General features: G+C 40.8%; 4 protein-coding genes across 11 annotated transcripts; 3 read left to right on the top strand and 1 right to left on the bottom strand.

The window, feature by feature from the left end:
• Window positions 1–11: 11 nt before the first annotated feature.
• On the bottom strand, window positions 12–4,088 carry LOC124208129. 2 transcript variants are annotated; one of them, XM_046605848.1, is made up of 3 exons: window positions 3,855–4,088; window positions 2,287–3,777; window positions 12–2,213 (listed from the first exon to the last, which is right to left on the bottom strand). In XM_046605848.1, exon 3 carries the CDS (start codon window positions 2,167–2,169, stop codon window positions 460–462), a length of 1,710 nt encoding a protein of 569 aa, XP_046461804.1. In that variant the 5' UTR covers window positions 2,170–2,213; window positions 2,287–3,777; window positions 3,855–4,088; the 3' UTR covers window positions 12–459. The 2 variants fall into 2 exon arrangements, with proteins under 2 accessions (XP_046461804.1, XP_046461805.1); XM_046605849.1 differs by lacking the exon at window positions 12–2,213 and having other exon boundaries at window positions 2,573–3,777; window positions 3,855–3,976.
• A 1,005-nt stretch (window positions 4,089–5,093) lies between these two features.
• LOC124208133 (peptidyl-prolyl cis-trans isomerase-like) lies at window positions 5,094–6,451 on the top strand. The gene is made up of 4 exons (XM_046605854.1): window positions 5,094–5,333; window positions 5,600–5,819; window positions 5,881–6,017; window positions 6,084–6,451. Exons 1-4 carry the CDS (start codon window positions 5,109–5,111, stop codon window positions 6,153–6,155), a joined length of 654 nt encoding a protein of 217 aa, XP_046461810.1. The 5' UTR covers window positions 5,094–5,108; the 3' UTR covers window positions 6,156–6,451.
• Window positions 6,452–6,637: 186 nt separating this feature from the next.
• LOC124208134 (U-scoloptoxin(05)-Er1a-like) lies at window positions 6,638–8,914 on the top strand. Of its 2 annotated transcripts, none has more exons than XM_046605856.1 (4): window positions 6,638–6,799; window positions 6,920–7,031; window positions 7,942–8,088; window positions 8,368–8,914. In XM_046605856.1, the coding sequence occupies exons 2-4, from the start codon at window positions 6,965–6,967 to the stop codon at window positions 8,583–8,585; spliced, it is 432 nt and encodes a 143-aa protein (XP_046461812.1). In that variant the 5' UTR covers window positions 6,638–6,799; window positions 6,920–6,964; the 3' UTR covers window positions 8,586–8,914. The 2 variants fall into 2 exon arrangements, with proteins under 2 accessions (XP_046461812.1, XP_046461811.1); XM_046605855.1 differs by lacking the exon at window positions 7,942–8,088 and adding an exon at window positions 7,642–7,788.
• Window positions 8,915–10,158: 1,244 nt separating this feature from the next.
• On the top strand, window positions 10,159–18,255 carry LOC124208127. Of its 6 annotated transcripts, none has more exons than XM_046605842.1 (18): window positions 10,159–10,356; window positions 10,855–11,068; window positions 11,616–11,935; window positions 12,425–12,467; window positions 12,557–12,694; window positions 12,760–12,917; window positions 13,039–13,180; window positions 13,283–13,675; window positions 13,755–13,792; window positions 14,024–14,196; window positions 15,182–15,272; window positions 15,418–15,598; window positions 15,665–15,865; window positions 15,927–16,107; window positions 16,189–16,350; window positions 16,418–16,629; window positions 16,703–16,799; window positions 16,865–18,255. In XM_046605842.1, exons 3-18 carry the CDS (start codon window positions 11,741–11,743, stop codon window positions 17,043–17,045), a joined length of 2,586 nt encoding a protein of 861 aa, XP_046461798.1. In that variant the 5' UTR covers window positions 10,159–10,356; window positions 10,855–11,068; window positions 11,616–11,740; the 3' UTR covers window positions 17,046–18,255. The 6 variants fall into 6 exon arrangements, with proteins under 6 accessions (XP_046461798.1, XP_046461797.1, XP_046461796.1 ...); XM_046605841.1 differs by having other exon boundaries at window positions 11,613–11,935; XM_046605840.1 differs by having other exon boundaries at window positions 11,590–11,935.
• The last annotated feature ends 333 nt before the right edge of the window (window positions 18,256–18,588 follow it).

The raw sequence follows: 18,588 nt of genomic DNA, 5'->3' as shown, positions 1-18,588 counted from the left end.
AATTTTGCCATCCTGAAAAAAAGAAAATTTTACGACCTCTGACAATTGACTGGTTTCTCGAACTTTCAAATCGGACAAGTTTTACACACCCGAGTTTCACATTTTCTACTGAATTCAATCACTTTTTTTACGGGAGTACCGAAACGACCAATATCTTGATTTTCATGTATTTCAAAAAGTAATTATAACCATCATCCAACACAATGGAAGGGTACAACGTCTGCGCAACGAATTCTGTGAAACATGATGATTAAAAATTCCAAGGAAAATTGTTCCACTAGGGAAATACACCAATTCTGAGTAACATAAAGAAAATTAAAAGGAGGAATACACTTTAATATCCACGGCGAAGAAACAATTTCAAAGATGACGGAAGCTCCAAGTTCTCGAAAGGAATTTGCCGCTTCCGGATTAGCTGGGCACAGCAGGAGGTCAGAGGTAAAAGTGCGGGTCTGTTAATCACCGAGTCAATACCATCAGGATGATTAGAATATCCTTGGCTATTAGTTCTGATTTCCAGTGTGCGAGAATACCACGAACTGTTTGGCCATCGTTGTTAACTTTGTCGATTTGGCCGCCATTATCCAACATCTGTACTAGAGCCGTAAAGCTGAATTTTTCAATGCCGGTGTCACAGTGAAATTGTAGACGAGAGATTAGATGGTGTAGTACGGTGTCTCCCTCGTCATCCACTGCGTTGGGATCCAGTAAACCGGAGTCTATAAAATGCTGGATGATTATAACGCCAACATTTTCGAAATGGTCACCATCACTGGCCATCAAAACGCAGAAATAGTTAAAAAATTTAGAACGACAAGTTCCCGTCTGGTCGCACAGGTGAATAAATTCCGTGATGCTTTGCTGCAATTGTTGAATTTCTTCCGCAGTCAGCTGGGACATCAAAATGAGAATACAGCCGGAAATTTCAATCAGCAAAATTGTGATTTCTTCCATTGTATCTGTGATAAAACGACGAGCTATAATGGTAAGCTGGCCATCGTGGCAAAACTGTGCGATCACTCTCCTAATGTGGTTGCAACAGAAGCGAAAGATAAACATGCAATTGTCGAAGTCCGTCGGCATCGGAATACACTCCAGCATGCCACTACCAAATTTCGAATCTAGACTCCATCCCATTTTCTTGATTACCGAGGCTATGGTATCCAATGCCGAGTTTAAATTATTGAAATCATTGTTGTAATGATGCAGTATTGAACTTGTTGACCCAAGAAAATCGTCCTCCCATTTGCAGGGCTCCAGCAATTCCAAAAGATACATGGCATGTTTAAACACATAACCAATGTCAGAACACGTATAATACTCACGCAGAAAATGCGTATAGAAACGATCAGGAATGAAGAGATTGGGGAAAAGACCAGCTCGGCTGAGGTATCGGATAGCGACCAAGAAAGCCTCACCGATAAGAGATGGACTCTTCAGCGATTGCACGACTTGTTCCAATGTCATCGGTTCGACAAGATCTCCAAAAGCTTTGCGACCACGATCGGATAATTGGAACGGAATCTTCGGAATTTGCGGCTCACCGTCCGCTGGACAAAGGCGAAGGGTCATGGCTTCTTTCCAGCACATCCTTCCTTGCTGTTCATCCGGGTCATTTATTCCATCATCTTCTTGTGAAATCGATGAAACATTTTTGAAAAGGATAAAAGTGGCGCCAATCAGCTCCAGTTGGTCGATTTTCTGCGGACGAGGGATGGAGCTCGACATAATTGAATCCAAACTGATTGTAGATTTGTACTTCATTTCTTCAGCAAAAAGGAATTGCATAATGGATAGCTGGTCGGAGATAATTGATGCAAATAATGGCAGCACTTCCGAATAATCCATCATTTTCCAGAAAAATCGACCAATCTGTCCGATATTGACTTTCAAATCTTCGACCAAGAACTTGACCACATTCAAGTGTTTGCATTTGATTGCCACCAGCAAGGGGGTTTCACCCTCTTCGTTGTAGGACTGGGCAAGTTTAGATGTCACATCTAGTCCGTTTGTGGCCAGTAATTTTTTTAAAACATCCTTCGATCCCATCCTGACAGCTTCAAAAATCTCTTTGGAACCGTTCGTGTTGGAATCAGTGAATTTCACATCGTTCCAACTCTCTGGTTTCGTTCGATTCAGTTTTCTTTTCTTGGCAATAGACCCCTCCATTGAGCTTGTTTATGGGAAACAGTCGAGCAACTCGAAACGAATCTCTATAAAATATTGCAACACTTAATAAACTTATTCTGATAGCAATAGCATTAAAAACAGCAGATTAAAACTCACCTTTCGATGTCAGTACGATACAATCTGGGCCACCAATTTTCTAGTCAGCCAAGCAACTGAATTTCCAATACCAACTGAAAGAAATGCATTACGTAGAATATTAGGAAATCATCGTTTGTCCAAGGGGGTAATAATACCAAGAATTCTGTTCAACCCTGGTTTTACCCAACGTAAGTCGTTCGTCATGAAAACGAATTGCCATCCAGGAATATGTGTGCCAATTTTCCTTCTTTCTTTTTCACCCTTTCAAAATTTTATTGTAATGTTCATTAAGAAAGCCCACAAATTAATTTTAAACAATTTTATTCACGCTTTGTTATTAGCCTTTTGAAATTATTACACTGTAGAAGGATAGAAGGTGGTTTAAACTATGCAACAAGTTTTAATGTTTTGGCTAAAGCCTTTTCAATTCAAGCAATAGGTGGCGTCGACGAACAGACGGTAGTTCCGGGACCGTTGACGAGTTCATATTCTCCCGACAATCTATCTTCAAAGACGACGGCCAAGCAATAAGATGACGGCTCGGTGATTCCTTCGTTACTCAACGTCATGCGAAGTCTCCGCTGGATTCCGCGAACAGGTTTCTTCCAGGCTTTGGCAACCTTCACCAGGCTCAACAAATCATCCGCACCTGCTACAGCAGTACTCAATTTGTGAACCTGCCGCTCCGTTAGCGAGTTGGCCGCAAATTCGGCCGTCTCTTTAACATCGGCATCCTTGACGTCAGCCGCGTTATAAGATCCGACATCGTCCTTATCCGTTCTTCCAGCGGAAGCGCTACATTCTACTCCGTGCAGTATCCTGGGCGTTCTCGGTAAGACGTTTGTATCGCACAAAAGAACCTGGTCCTTTTTGTCGCTCATTTGCATCTGGAGTTTATATTCCGTGCCGGATATCATCTCCAACGAGCCGGAAGCGGTATAATGCAATAGGGTTAGCGAAGATGAATTATTTTGACGGTTAAATTCGGTAGCGGCGAAGATAGCCGCCGCCAGATCGGCGTCCTCTTGAAACGTTCCGTCTGAACTTATTGATTGAATACCGCTGACAATGTTGGCTCTGATGCAATCCGCTTTCGACAGCCGCCGCTCGTTGTTGGTTCCATCCACCACAACGTCGACGTTGCAGAGCAAAGATTGCGAAGGTTTCTCGCCCGTTTTGGCCAGCACCAAAGTCACCTTGAAGTTGTTGGACGTGGAAATTTGTTTCAAAGCAAAGACAATACCCTTTAGCGAGAGGTCTGGCGATTGCTGACGTAATCGGATCTCCTCGGTAGCGTAGGCAGCCAATTCTTTTAATTGCGGGTCGTCGAGAACCACGCGGATGTAACCTTTGTTATCAGCAGCCGGAGTAAATTCGGCTTTGCTCAAGGTGGTGGCTGTCGTTATTCCGCCACTCGTCACAGCCTTTTTGGTCGGAAGTGATGAGATTCCGCCAACCAGGAAAAGTGCCGTTACCATGGTGATCATGAGATCAGTTGAAGACTTCATCCTGTTGGCGGGAATATAAGAAAGAGATTTTTTTAAAAAAAGGTATGTGATGGATGAAAAATGGGTTTTAATATATACTTGCACGAGTCTGCCGAAACCGCTGAGAGAGGGTTCGTGATCTTCTGACGATACTGGCTAGATTAACTTAAGTGACACATTTTCCAAGTTCTTTTATATGGCCGCACTTGAGATTCTTTTCCAACAGTATAAAGAAACGCCCATGTCAGCTTCTTTTCTTCCTATGGAGCAGTTTGAATTTCATTTTTCTTGTAAAAAGGGTGTGGATGGCCGATAAAGATTTAAACAGGAACAACCTTGGGTTTGAAAAAACTAGTTTCGTGCGAGCGTGTTGAACAATAACAACATTTGGCATTGAAAACAACCTGCGAATTGTGTAAGTTTAGATTTCATTTCATCTAGTGAAAGGACATTTCAATATTTTTAGCGCATGCAAAAGGAGCGTGAAGCGGAGAAGCCCTGTCGTAACTAGATAGGAAACCATATTATTAATTTGTTTGATTATTCTGGAGTTTGATTGAAACAAGAATAAACTGAATTCTTAGTGTTAACAATTAGTATGGGCTCACGATCGAATTAATTTTTCATTCGCCATATTTGGCATTCATTTTTTAAAATCAGGAAATGTCGTTGGATCAATAAAGCTGAAGCGGAAATCACTAAAATCTTTTAAATACTTTCACTCGACCAGCAGGGTGGAGTCAATACTGAAAACAACAAAATTTGTCGCCAGCACGGATGGAAAACGCCACTCACCTGGCCGTGATTTCTTTCACAGTTCTTGGCACAAGAAACCGGACGTGTCAAGTGGATGTATTGAGATATACACATAACGGTCGAGAGATGCAATCGATTAATTGTGGTCCACACAATGTTATAAAAAGTAATTCCATTAACCTTATTTTTAAATATTTCTCATTATGTTATTTCATTTAATCAAGTAGAAATGTTGTGGCTTAACTGTTATGCTGTCTTCGGTAAACCGTGAATTTGTCTGCTTAATGGGTTTGAATGTTCTACAAGAATAGAATTACATAGTAGGACACGGATGGGTCGGCCGGACTGTCGTCTCTTGTATCCGGCGTGTATCCAGTTCGGGTGTCACGATCTAAAATGGCATCAGATTTAATTGCAGTAAAATGTTAGTTAACCCAGTTTTGTGATACAAAAATTTTCTTAGTTGTTTCATTACCTTACACAATTCAACGTTAAACTTTTGTTTCATTTTTGTAATTTGAGATTTTGAAAAATACCAAGCTTTCAAAAATGACTACTAGATGGCAGAGGGTAGCCATTTTTTTCTTCGCTCGACCAATGCCTGCAATTGAAGCAGTTGCACCCATACGCGGCGTCACTACTGGCGCCATGGCACTTATCCTCAGTCGTTCTTCGATTTTGTCCTCTCACTTGACTACTGCGCGTGTTACAGTCTTCTCCTCTCGATTGTTCGCCAAAAAACCCGAAAAAATCATGGCCAACCCAAAAGTTTTCTTCGATGTCGCCATCAACAACCAGAATATCGGCCGATTGGTCATGGAGGTAACTATTTCATCTTGTCTAATTCTTTGTTGGAACGTAGCCCATACAGTTTATAAATAGTTCGTATTTGTGCTTACCGGCGTTTTCGACTCCCTCGCATTTGGCGTGGTCCAATATGGCGGCATATGAGCCACGTGCAGGGCAGTCAGAATCTGTTGTTCAACGTTAGTTGGTACTTGTTACGTCTGTTGTCATGTGTTATAAATAATGCAGAGTCATTCCGTGCATTGAATTTTAATCTTTTATCGTTTGTTTTATCATTTCAGCTCCGTGCTGACGTGGTTCCCCGCACAGCCGAGAATTTCCGTGCTCTGTGCACCGGCGAAAAGAATGGAATGACCTACAAGGGATCCACTTTCCATCGTATCATCCCTCAATTCATGTGCCAAGGTGGAGATTTCACCAACCACAATGGCACTGGTGGCAAGTCCATCTACGGCAACAAGTTTGAGGATGAGAACTTCCAGCTGAAGCACACCGGACCTGGTAACATATTATTACAATTTATTACTCTTTTGACCATGAGGCTAAACTGTTTCGTTTTCAGGCATCTTGTCCATGGCCAATGCTGGACCCAACACCAATGGCAGTCAGTTTTTCCTCTGCACTGCCAAGACCTCGTGGTTGGATGGAAAGCACGTCGTTTTCGGTCAAGTCGTCGAGGGCATGGACCTTCTTAGACAGGTAACATGAAAGATTGATTTGATAATTTACAATTGCATACTGAGTTGGGTCTTTTTTCTACATTAGATTGAAGCTTGCGGCGCGTCTAGCGGCAAACCAGTCAAGCCCGTCAAGATCCTCGATTGCGGTCAGCTGTAGATTGCAGACCTATCGAAAACGGCGCCGTGGCTTTCTTTTGCCCTCTTTAAATTTCAGCATTATGTGTTAATTAAAATCTGGACCCTACCCCTTGCTAACCCTCAATTTTTACCTTAGTAATCCGCCTTTTTGCCGGTTCCCTTTACTTAGCTACAACACAAATCATTCCACATGAATGTCGTGAAACAAACTGTGGCATAATCGTTCCCTTTACGTGTCGTACTCTTTACAACATCTCCATGGAGGCGTCCGTTTAATCTGAACAATACATGGCGATAATACAATAATCAACCTTGCATACTATTTATTGGAAATTATTTATATCTTACTCGATAACGTTTGTCATACGATCATGAAGCTGTCAATCAAACGTTAAAAATCGTAGGAACCCAAGCGTCATAGAAATTCGTCTGATCAACGTCTACACCTGTGCGATAGATGGCGTCTTTAGAAAGCTAAGGTGACTAGAAGTTGCTATGGAAACCCCATCCCTTTTTTTATGCGTTGTGTGTACGAGAGACAGTTGGCAAAACGAGGAAAAAAGTTTGGGCTAGACAGCTTTGTGTCCATTGGAAATATGAATATTTGAGCATTTTTGTGAAACCTTGTCACTTCTTTTCTCACCAGCATCAGCACAGTTCAGTGTAAGTTTACTGGGAAAATCAGATAATGTTTCGATATATTCGTTGTGTATTGGGGCGTTGGCTAATGGTAAAAGTGGTTCACACTAGACTCAAGCATATTTTTTTTTCTTTTGAATGTAGGAACTGCTTACTTCTTCCACCGACGACAAAATATTTCAGACAAAAATGAAGTTAACTACCTCAACTGGTTACATATTTGCAATCATTCTACAACTGAGTCTCATTTCTCTCGGTAATGTAAATTTTCGTCATGACATATTTTTCGTTTCCTAGTCATATTAGATAATATTAGAACACAGTCAAATTTTATTATGGATACAGTGAAAACTATCGTGGTATGTTGCACAATGCACAACAATGAGGAAACAGCTTTCGAGGACAAACTTGTTGTTTCCTTGTTGTTTATCAAATTTCCTTTCCTGTATGGTAAACTAAGATTTTAAAATACCTTTTTTTACCTTCATTAAAGCACTTTTTCTCAGAAGACAATATGCATTTCCAGATACTTGTTACTAGAAACTTTTTGCACCCCCTCATTAAAAGCTTTAGCAGAATGCTATTCCTTCTTTAATGTTTTTTTTCAGAATTAGTTCTCTACATTTACATACATAACATTACAAGAAAAATTAGAATGGAGGATAACCTCTCAATTAGATTTTTGTTCTTGTGGTAAAGCTTGCAAGTGTTGCGAATCTTATTGTTGGTTAAAACAATTGTTCAGACAACAAGACAAATTGAAAAGAATCTATCTGATCTGTTCACATCTGTCACTGCACCTGGACTATACTATATGCTTTTCCTCAGAATATAACTAACAGTTTTGCGATGCATAACATTTATAGCTAGTAGCTTGTCGTGCTATCAGTGTGACTCTGCAGTAGACATCCGCTGCAGTGAAGACCTGACCAGTAGAGATCTCCTACGCTCTTTGCCATGTAACACATTATCAGAACCTAGATACTGTGTCAAGATGACAGGCATTTTTGGAGGTATTTGTAGTAAATCATTGAGGTAAGGGAACAACAAGATTCGCACCCAACCAATCGCCCTATAAGAAAGTGTGCAAGCCATTTTGTTCAACAGTAAAACTGATCCGTGCCATTAATGAAGATATTAACCATTCATCTTTCCATTATATATAGCTGAATCTCTCAATTGCTACCAGTGTTCGTCAGAGGACGAGTACACTTGCGGAGAGTTTTTTGACCCCAAATTCACTGATGTCAGTGTGACGGAATGTCCACTCTCAGATGCTCAGTATTGCGTCAAAACGACTGGAATTTTTTCTGGTATTTTGTGTGTGTTAAAAGAACAAGCTTGCCATTAATGTCTGTGTGTGTGTGTGGTCGATGAGGTAGTGGTTGAGTGAGATTGGCATGGCTTGTTTTCATCATCGATTTTTATTCAAAATTTAAACGCTTTTTTATAATTTTGTGTGGAATGAGAACTGTTTTTGAATGTGGATTTGGGCTGCGTTGTGGTGTTAACACTTGCTTGTTCCCTTGCTTTTTCTCTCCTTTAAACAATCACGTTTGGAGTCTAATTCGTTTCTTTTGGTCGTCATCAAGGTAACCTGGGAGCCAAGCGCTTCTGTTCAGAACGTTTCCTGGACAACTATTGTACTTACGTCCGGAGACCGGGTGACCAACGTGAGTACCGCTCATGCGTGTACACCTGTACGGGTGACGGGTGCAACAGTTCCACCGGCTTGACCCCAACTAAGCTCATCCAGATGTCGGCGCTGTTATTACTGATTTCCAGTGCAATGACATTCCACCGGCTCTAAACAAAATTATGGTGCAACAATTTCAAGTTCTCAAGACCTTTTTTATGTTTTAAAATGTGTTGGTGAAGTGACCAACTATCGTGACTAGCATTGCCTTTATCATTCCACCTTTTGGAATCCCACACGTTTACAAGTTCTAATATTGCAACGAAATTTCCGTCCACTGCACGTTGTACTATTTGTTTTTCTTAAAAACAATAACAATTTGTTCTTCCATTTATTGTAGAACGAACAAACGAGTATCTCGACTCTGAACGTCGGGTATCTCGCGTTTATTTTGAAAGACAAGACATGATCAATGGGTTGAATAAACTTTTGTTCTTTTTGAAGGAGAGAATTCTAAAATAAAAAAGTTGCGGATTCTAGAATAAGAAGAAAAAGTCAGTGTGTCACCCGGAGGTTTTTGCTACTGTGTTGACAGAAAATAGCTGGGACGTGTTGACTCAAATACAAAGCAAAAACTTTAGGATTTTCCGAGAAGTAGAACAAAGTCCTAGACTTTGAAACAGTTCCTCTCAAAAGTCTTTCTTCTATAGAAGAAAATAAAGAATTTATAAGCTTCCTCCTCCACACTACGTGACACAATACCAGAGCCTTTCTTCAAAGTTTACGCCTTTTTCTCTTTTCAAAAATAAATGCAATTCGGGTGTAGGAGGAGAGTGAACCACTAGCATAAAAGAGTAGAGCCTGCAAATCTAGCGATACCAGGCGTGCGAAGAGTTGGTGATGAAGGGGGAAACAAAATAAGCTTAAAAGTAATTGATTGAAGAGTGCCTGCTGCCGGCCGTCAAAACAGCATGGCGTGATTCCAAAACAGTAACAACTCTTCATTAACAACTATGATAGAGATGCCGGTCAACTGCCGCTAAACCACCGTGTATGTGCACTTAGTTACCGTTTGAATTGGGAACATCAATCGGGTCCTTAACAGGAAATGAATAGCTGCACTCAACGACAAAGTTAAGCCAATTTTTTGCAATTGTCTATTTGTTTATGTATTTAACTTTCCTGCAGTCAGAGCAGAAGACAAAAAGAATGAAATGGTATCAATTTGTTGCTGTTCGCTGTTCGGTCTCGCATGTTTGCGATAGATTTACTAATGTAGTTTAACTCTCGGACGTCCCAGTTCTGAATTTGCAAGTGAAATATTTAGTGGCAACGGACTGCCTTTTCAAAGCAAACTCTGCTTCTGAAATCTGAAGGCTGACGCCGAATCAACTACAAAGTTAAAACTACGATCGATAAAAGCTTAGATTATTTCATTCAGATTTTGATCAATATTTTCTTTCTTGCGTCTAACAATGGCAAATATTTCTTTTTATGTTGAAACAATTCTTGTTTTTTCCTTCTTGGCTGTCTAATAAAACTAATTAATTCTGCGAGCTTTCGTGCAAATTTTTACTTTTATCTTGACTGTGGCAGGGGGCTCAGTTTAATTTGTTGAGGCAAATAATCTCGATCCCTTCAGCAGATGTCGAGCGCAGTTGAGGAAATCGCTTTGATTGTTTTTGAGTGGTTTGGATTTAGGGGGGGGGGGGGGTCTGTAAATTTTTCAATCGATACTTTAAGCAAAAAGATTAGTTCGTCTGCTTTCCTTTTGTTTAAAAGTTTTCAAAAAGAGAAAAGGTTTCAGATTACAAAGGAAAGTACACTTTTTTTGGAAACGTACACGTGGCTAGCACGAAAAATATGGCAATAAATTAAATTACAAAAATGTGATCGTCGTGTGATTCGTGGCTCTCCATGCTCTCCACTCCGTGCTGTTCGTCAGGTAAATAAAACTAAGAACACACATTTAATGATTATGGCAGCTTTTAAAAATAAAAGACTACCTGTTTCAAGTTTGTGAAATGTTACTTCTTAGCTGACTAGCATGTATCATTTATAAAGCTTCCTGTTGCATGGCAGTTTTTTGTTTCCTTCCAGCACTGTGTAACCTTTTCCTTCGTGGAGATTTGAGACATGATCCAGCCATAATAGCCACAGATATTCAAGTTTTCCTTGTGCTGGTACTGACCACCTGACCCTGTCATCACCAACAATCCCAGCATCATCACATGGGTCATGAATTTCGTTACTTTTATTCCTGTGATCTTCTATAGATAAACATGATGCATGACTTGAATAGTATACAGTGTAGCAACCTTAAACATGGACCCTTGAATTCTCCTGTTTATTAAAAATTTAAATGCTTCTCATTTTCTACTTTTACTTTACTTTGTTTCTGTAAATCTAATTTTTCGTGACCCATTTTTATTTTTTCATTTAGATACACAGCATCCGGTTTTATTGGAGAATTGGAGAAACTACCGATTCCGGTCGAGTTACAGAACTCTTCTTCCCCTTTCTTAAATCTCCTCTCTCATCGTGTCGTGTATACATCACCCTTTGAGTGTGGTTGTATACAACTCCTTTTTCCGTCATTCAACTTTTCTGTGGATGGAACACTTGTGGATGCCCAGCCGTATTTTCCGGGCATAAAGGTAGGATAAATGTGCTGTCTCTATTCTCCCATTTCGTTATTTGGTGGCTTTGGTTATCAGTCGTTATACGTATTACGGAGTAGGATTATTCTTGACAGCGGGTTGACTGGAATTTGGTTTTCTCTTCGCTGTTTTGGTTTTTCTCAGTCAGGGTTTATTAAATAGAATGACTATAGATCAGGGCCGGGTTTGCACCTCACAACTTTGTATGTGGGTAAACAATCAAATTTAAAAATATTTGAACTTTAAACACTTCAAGCAAAGTGCGGCTAGAAAATTTGGTGACTCAAGAGGGACCGCACCACTCTGGTACTTCGTTCGTTATCGTACAACATTGGGAAAATGGTAAAATAACAAGCTCTTGACCTTGGTATGGACTGGCTATTTTGGTTACCGCTCACGATAAACAGCTCTCCTCTTTCGATCGGATCAAATCGATCCTTCTGTTGGCCTTTGCGGATCATAAAAATTGCCGAATCCAAGAGCGAATAATACACACAGTATCATTTCCCCCCTTACAGTACCATCTTTATACCGTTCCCAGCAGTGTCCTATTCGTCAACATTGGGAAAATGATGTGCGCAAGTCCCAGGGCCTCGACTTCTCCTGGGTGGTCGGAGTAAAATCATCAGTGTGCAGTTCCGCTTCTCCAGTAACACTTTACACTACTTCATGCCAACATCTTTTTTTGAAAAAGTTCCGCGCTCTAACAAATACTACTACTACACTACTACTACATTGATCAATGAGAACACGGATATGGGTCTTTGGCAATTCTTGATTGTAATCATGTTACTAATTATCGGAAAGCTGCGTTCGTTACCAGTTCTAGTGACCACCGAGCCGCTTAATTCAACGGGATTTCACGTGAGTTTCCGGATTATCCTGGAATTTTTTTAAAACATTTAATTTTTGAAGTATATTGACTGATGGACTCCCATATTTTTATTCGCTACTGCGCTTTACTTTCTAAAACCCATAAGGGCTTGCAGTGTTGATGTTACGGTATGTAAATGTAGACGGCCTACCGGCCGAGAAATAACGGCCTACCGGCCGAGAAATAACGGCCTACCGGCCGAGGTAGAACGGCCTACCGGCCGAGAATAAACGGCCTACCGGCCGAGAAATAACGGCCTACCGGCCGAGGTAGAACGGCTCGGGGTAGGCGGGCTTGTTGTAAGCCGGAGATGGATAAGATGATGGCTTTGACAAACATTGACGACAAACATTGACGTATATCCAAGCTGCTGTCCGCTAAGGAGATCAAGGCTAAAAGCGTCTTTTACAAACTCTGTTGCTTTTCAATTTGGTCAAATTCGATTACTTTTGAGAAATTGTATTATTGTTTGCCTTTAGGAAATGGGGGGACTCAAAGACTTGGACCACTCTACCATTCTAGGTATCTCGAATCACAAAAATGTTGTGGAATGTAGCCAATATCTCTTTCTCCCGAACTGTTTCTTTTGAACATTCTTTTAAATACTTTAGGACCCGTCAATTCCCCGCTCAACTTGACAGTCTCCGTAGAGTTGTCCGTCAGTGAAACTTTGGAATATTCATTCCCATCGGATCCTGTAGCCAACAAACGTCTCAAATTAGTGATACGTTGGCTTCATCCCACAACTGGTGATAAAATCTTGTGTTCAAATCTTTGGGAAAATCCCGTTTGTTTTTGAAACGATCTGGTTTAGTGTTTTATTCGTTCCGCCAAAATGTTTGTACAGGAGAACCTCCCGAGGGGTACAACGTCGAAGTTAGACCGTCGATTCCACCTACTCATTCTTCAATCGTAGACACGTCACTGTGTACCGAGCACTTTACGGATTTCTTTCATCACGTAGAGTACAGCGTAAGCTCTTTTTACATTTAATTCCGGCGTGGTCCGTGTTGACCCCCTTGTTTTTACTATGTACTTACATATACTCTTTTATTTCTTTTCTGTCGCCTGCTTGAAATAATAATAAAAAAAGGAACTTCCATTCATGGAAATCGGAAGCGGTACGAAAAAGGATGATCACCTCGTCCAGTTTGGGTGTTCCTATTCCGTCAGGGTTCAAGCGTCGCCCATTATCCCTCCGGCTCGCCCACAGATTGTCAACATTACCGTTCCAGGTTATACAGTACCTTTCATTCGTTCCTACAGTAGTAAATCTATTGTATTTCGCTTATCCGCGCGTGGCAGGAAATAACCGAAATAGATTCAATAAAGTATAGATTGCGTCGAGGGAGTTTGTCGCTGCAGCTCGCGGCCGCGGCTAGCCAAACCGGAAGACTTGACGACGCACGAGATCACCACGTCTTCCGGGACGCTGGATGACGAGCGAAGCTATGTGGTCTCGTGGAAGTATTCGGCCGCCGCAACGCAGGAGGAAGAGGAGGACGATATCACTTTGATGGCACGAGTGGAAAAGGCCGACAACGTCCTGGGGCTTGGGCCTGTCTATCGCAAGGTCAGAGAATACCGACACAACGTCGAGCATCCTGGACGACCGAACCTTTTCCAGCAGACGATCCATCACTTGGAGATTCATTCCAATTACCGAGTGCGGGTCGTCGCTTACGATTCCCACCACTGCGAGGGTCTCGCTGCCGAAGTTTACTTGAATAGTAAATAATAATGAAGCTCAATTATTTTTTACCGTGTCTATTTCTAAACTTTTAAATTTGAATCATATTCAATTCGCAGGAGATTCCAAGTCGGATAAAAATCCAAACTTGCACAAGGTATATTTATTCTCTATGCATTTGGTTTGATTTTATATGACTACGTATACTTGTTATATGTGGGTTTTACCCAGTGACTCGACATATTACCAGAATTGTTATTGAACTGTGATTGGGACGATTGTTGATGCTCAGTGAATTCCTTTGATGTCAAAGTTGTTGCGCAAATTGCGCCCAATTTTATTTCTTTCCTGATGGAGTTCACTTTTTTTGTTGTTTTCTGACTCAAAGGAAACTATGGTGAGCGCTGTCGTCATCGGTGCCGTTTTCTTGGCCGTCACAGCCCTCGTTATTGCTCTCAGTTGGAAACGCTTTCTTCGACGGCTTCATCTGATGGCAGCCGCCGCTGCAACTGGCAGCCATACTCCCGCCCGTTATTCGCGATCCCCGCAAAATTTTCACAGGTTTAATTTTCGAATTTTTACATCTTCTTTGTTGAACGCATTATTGATCCGTGGCACACACTGAATCGTCGACATTAAAATTTGCATTCGAGCTAGTTGTCTAGGCGCTAATAGAATAGTTTTGATTTGTTTAATGGTTAATGCATTTCTATTTGTGTCCGTCGATTAGTGCTAATGAGTGGGGACATGCAGTGTACATTCTAAACTTGCTCATTAATCAATAGATTGCACAGGATCAATGGGCGTCTGTAGTTTCTCATTGCAATTAAAAAATATTTAAGTTTTCTTTGAAAATGGCCGATCAACTTTCAATCGAATTTCTGCCAGAAGCAGGAAACTTTGCTTACTTAACGACTGTCAATAACAGGTTCTGTTACATAATGTAACGAATGTGTAGGCAAATACCAGCGTTAATCAATAATCAACCTTCTTTTATGCAACCATTTCTACGTTGTTAGTCAATAATCGCATCGATTCAATAGTTCATTAGCGGAAGCAAAGGAAAAGCTTAACGACTTTATGTGTATTATTAGCCTGTAATGCAGAGAACAATACCAAAAAGTACCGATATTACTGCAGAACTTACAAACCAAAGCGCCATCACGAAGCATTCCCTCAAGAATTGTGTGTAGATAGTAGTGGGATTAATAGTTTCTGGGTAGATATTGTTGTAAACTAGTTGATGAATAATGGCTGTCTCAACTTTATATCTTTTGCTGGGTATCATCATAAACTGGCGATTGATTGCACGTCCGTCTTGCAAACTTTTGATGGAGTTTCCGCTGGCAAATGTAGTTGAGCTATTATCTAACTTCGTGATGGGTGGTGGTGTATGTTACGTTCTCTTATGTACACACAGCGTCTGTGTTTGGCTGCTTTATAGCGTTAAAAGACTCACTGCGTAATGTACTACAACCGAGTGTTAACAAAAGTTGGGCGAACTTTGTTTAATGATGAAACTGTCATTTTGATCGATTTCGTATAGGGATAGCAGACGCACGACTTTGATAACTAATGGCTCGAACAGTACCTGCCAGCATTTGATGAACGTCCTGCACGCCGATAGAGAGTCGGAAGTAAGTCTGCAGCCTGTGTGAATTTCTCATTGTGTCCTCTGGAAAATGAGGAAAAAACATGAGCTGTCGAAATGCTGAGCCCGATATGATAGATTGTATTTAGCAGTAGTCTAATGGATATCATTTTCCCCCAAACACTCGACAGGAACCTCGCCATCATTTACTCGGGACTAATAAAATCACGGACGACTACGAAATTGATCCTGGCCAAGTAAAGTTAGGCGTGGAGATCGGCAAGGGCGCGTTCGGTCGGGTTCACTTAGCAACGGTGGAAAATCTATCCGGGCTACCGGGTCCCACTCTCGTGGCTGTCAAACAAATAAAAAGTCTCGGCATAGCTGCTACACAATGTTATATAAGCTTATAATATTTTCTTGTCTTTATATTAACAGAAAAAGTAGGCTTAGACGAACGGGATGATTTCCTAGCCGAAATTGCCATGATGAAGCGCGTCGGTAGGCATGATAACATTGTTGTGATGCTGGCTTGCGTCACGCTAACTCAACCGTATTCGATGATCCTTGAATACGTCCCCTACGGTGATTTGCTGCATTATTTAAGGACTTTGCGAACGGTTTATCATCAATCTAAAGGTTATTTTGCTTTATTATAATTCCGTGAATATGTATTAACTCTTGGATGCTCAATCTGTAGTTTGGTCAGTCGATAGTAAAGTCCAGCATCAGCAGGATACCGCCTCCGCAAGTCTAGCCGGATCAGGTTCATCTGTTGCTTTGCTACCGCCAAGAAAGTCTACGACACACAGCACTTCAGACAGTTCAAAGTCCTACCATTTGAACCACATTTTCTCTTCGATGAGTTCCCATTCAACCGGGTAACTACACAGCGTCATAATATATTTTATTTTGTATACAACATCGTTGAATTATAAACGGGCCATTTGGTTTTGTCACAGTTCGTCGCACTCGTCGTCCTCCTACGTCATACCCAACTACTACCGCGGTTTTTTGAAAGCCTTTCCGACGAGCAGAACAATAGACACGGAAGAGTTGCACGATTTCGCCCGACAGATAGCACGGGGCATGGAACATTTGGAATTGAAGGGAATTACTCATCGGTATATTAATATTTGATATCAAATGGAAAATTAGAATTGAATTTTGTGTCAAATAATTTTATTTTAGAGATTTGGCGGCTCGTAATTTGTTGGTGAGCGAAGGTCGGGTGCTGAAAATTTCCGATTTTGGATTATCGCGCCACGGTGTCTACGTCAACACGCGCAAGCGGATGCTTCCGCTTCGATGGCTGGCGCTCGAATCCATGACGGATAATTTGTACTCGTCGCAGAGCGACGTCTGGGCGTTTGGCGTCGTCCTCTGGGAAATATGCACTTTAGGTACTTTTACAATCTTTACACAGAAAACGTCTGGCGGGAAACATTTATTTTTAAAAAATATATTTTCCTGCAGGCGGATTCCCTTATGCCAATGTGTCTGATGCTCAACTGATGACGTATCTGCTCTCTGGCAACCGCCTAGTGAGGCCTGACAACGTTTCCGAGAAACTGTAATTATACTTTTCTAAATATTTGATTAAAGGATTTAAAAAACTGAGCTACTTTGATTTGACAGTTATCAAATAATGTTGAAATGTTGGAGCGCTAATCCTGATGACCGGCCTACGTTTCACCAACTTCGCTGCTCTCTGGAAGATTTCGAAGCTCACCATGAGAATTATGTTGATTTCAATTGCTCAACCAGTTCTCCAGCTCACACACTGCCACCCACCGAGGAGGAAATTGCCGTCGTTTAGAACAGGTTATATTTATTTAAGGTAGCATAATTGATTTCGCTATTCGTATTTAAAGCGCTATTCCTTGTTCGGATGCGAGACGACATATAATCTTAAAATTATGTGAATGCGTAATCGGTAATAATTCTATGTATAATTATCATTAGACTGATGGAAATAGCCTGCACTTTTGTGATGCTTTTGAAAAGTTCATTGACCGCTAAAGTTCTTCTAAAAATATTTAAAAAAAACAAATGGGATTTCTTAATATAAAATGTCGTGTATACTTTGAGATTACGCACAACTGGATTTCCCCCATTTTCTCGAATGGATTTGTGTATTATACCCTATTACCTAAATTACTAATACCAATATATTTAAAGCCGTTTGCAGATCGATGAAATCTCAGTTTATCCTCAATAATTGATCGACGAGCGTGGGATGCGAACCCGGTGTGCTTTGCATGTTGCTCATTTGCCAGTCAGATCGCCACGTGAATAAACGATGTAATGATTTATTAAATGGGTTGAAGACTGGGATCTTGCATGGCTGATTTGGCGGAAAAGAGACGTGGAACGGGGCCGCCAGCAATATTATGGTGCGTATCCATTTCGTTGTCACGGCTACGCGATATCGCCTTAAGTTGGTGATAGCAGCTATAAATTCTTCTATATCGTCCATGTTTTTTTATTATTTAAATGTCAAACAGCCAACCTCGATTTATAAGTTGTTACAGCTTTTGGGATTTATGGCGATCTTTGTACCAAAAGTCTTTTGCTACAAGTATCGTTCGTTCCGTCGTGAATCAGGAGATTTCCATCGGAGAATTCAAGATCAAGAGGAAAACTTAAGTTGAGAAATGGTTCGGGATTCGTTGCACGACGTGTTTTTGGGTTGTTTTTGAAGTTCGCGGTGAATGGCTTCTCGGGTTGCGCAACCCAATAATTAGTATTCTAAACAAGTCTAACTCAACTTCACCCCCCGGAGCGAAAGTGACAAGAATGACAAGGTCTTGGGGAAATTCAAATTCTTTTTTTAAAAAACAAGTTATTGAAACATTCAAAATTGCAACTATTATTTTTAAGCATTAAATATTATTTCTCTTATATTTTTAATTGATTTTTTTGGAATTTTAAAATCTTCATAAACGGAATTCCGCCTTCGAAGAAAGACAGATTAAAATTCTGAAATATTTCTACAAGATTCGTTTAGACCCCACGGCAGGTATTCAACTTTCAACCGCTCTTGACGTAACGACATTTGTGAGGAATTTGAATTTCTTGTGACAGGACTTTATAGCAGAGACTAGATCTTGCGCGATCAATATCCGCGAGCTTCAATTGATCGATCCTGAGAAGTTGTCATCTCGACGGTTATGTACATTCAGGTTGAGGTTTTAAAAGATAAATCTCTTCTTAACAACCGCTACTATGGGAAACCGCCATATATCCTTGGTAACTACCTAACAGTTTAATCATTTGAGATGAAATCGATTGATTTACTTTAAACAAGTCTTCCAACGCAACATCCAATTGTCCAAATCAATTGCCAGGCTACGACAAAT

This window comes from Daphnia pulex, chromosome 11 (genome assembly GCF_021134715.1).
Source record: "Daphnia pulex isolate KAP4 chromosome 11, ASM2113471v1".
Classification (NCBI taxonomy): domain Eukaryota; kingdom Metazoa; phylum Arthropoda; class Branchiopoda; order Diplostraca; family Daphniidae; genus Daphnia; species Daphnia pulex.
The sequence above is the reverse complement of the archived record's forward strand: the minus strand, read 5'-3'. Positions and strand labels throughout refer to the sequence as shown.

What these genes read in the sequence shown, in the direction of transcription:
- LOC124208129 (XM_046605848.1), bottom strand. Translation starts at nt 2,169, where the DNA reads ATGGAGGGGTCTATTGCCAAGAAAAGAAAACTGAATCGAACGAAACCA.
- LOC124208127 (XM_046605842.1), top strand. Translation starts at nt 11,741, where the DNA reads ATGCCAACATCTTTTTTTGAAAAAGTTCCGCGCTCTAACAAATACTAC. An exon ending in TGCCGAAGTTTACTTGAATA is followed by an intron (nt 13,676 to 13,754) that starts GTAAATAATAAT and finishes TTCAATTCGCAG; the next exon opens with GAGATTCCAAGTCGGATAAA. An exon ending in TCCCCGCAAAATTTTCACAG is followed by an intron (nt 14,197 to 15,181) that starts GTTTAATTTTCG and finishes GATTTCGTATAG; the next exon opens with GGATAGCAGACGCACGACTT.
- LOC124208134 (XM_046605856.1), top strand. Translation starts at nt 6,965, where the DNA reads ATGAAGTTAACTACCTCAACTGGTTACATATTTGCAATCATTCTACAA. An exon ending in ACTGAGTCTCATTTCTCTCG is followed by an intron (nt 7,032 to 7,941) that starts GTAATGTAAATT and finishes CATTATATATAG; the next exon opens with CTGAATCTCTCAATTGCTAC. An exon ending in AACGACTGGAATTTTTTCTG is followed by an intron (nt 8,089 to 8,367) that starts GTATTTTGTGTG and finishes GTCGTCATCAAG; the next exon opens with GTAACCTGGGAGCCAAGCGC.
- LOC124208133 (XM_046605854.1), top strand. Translation starts at nt 5,109, where the DNA reads ATGCCTGCAATTGAAGCAGTTGCACCCATACGCGGCGTCACTACTGGC. An exon ending in GCTGAAGCACACCGGACCTG is followed by an intron (nt 5,820 to 5,880) that starts GTAACATATTAT and finishes TTTCGTTTTCAG; the next exon opens with GCATCTTGTCCATGGCCAAT. An exon ending in GCATGGACCTTCTTAGACAG is followed by an intron (nt 6,018 to 6,083) that starts GTAACATGAAAG and finishes TTTCTACATTAG; the next exon opens with ATTGAAGCTTGCGGCGCGTC.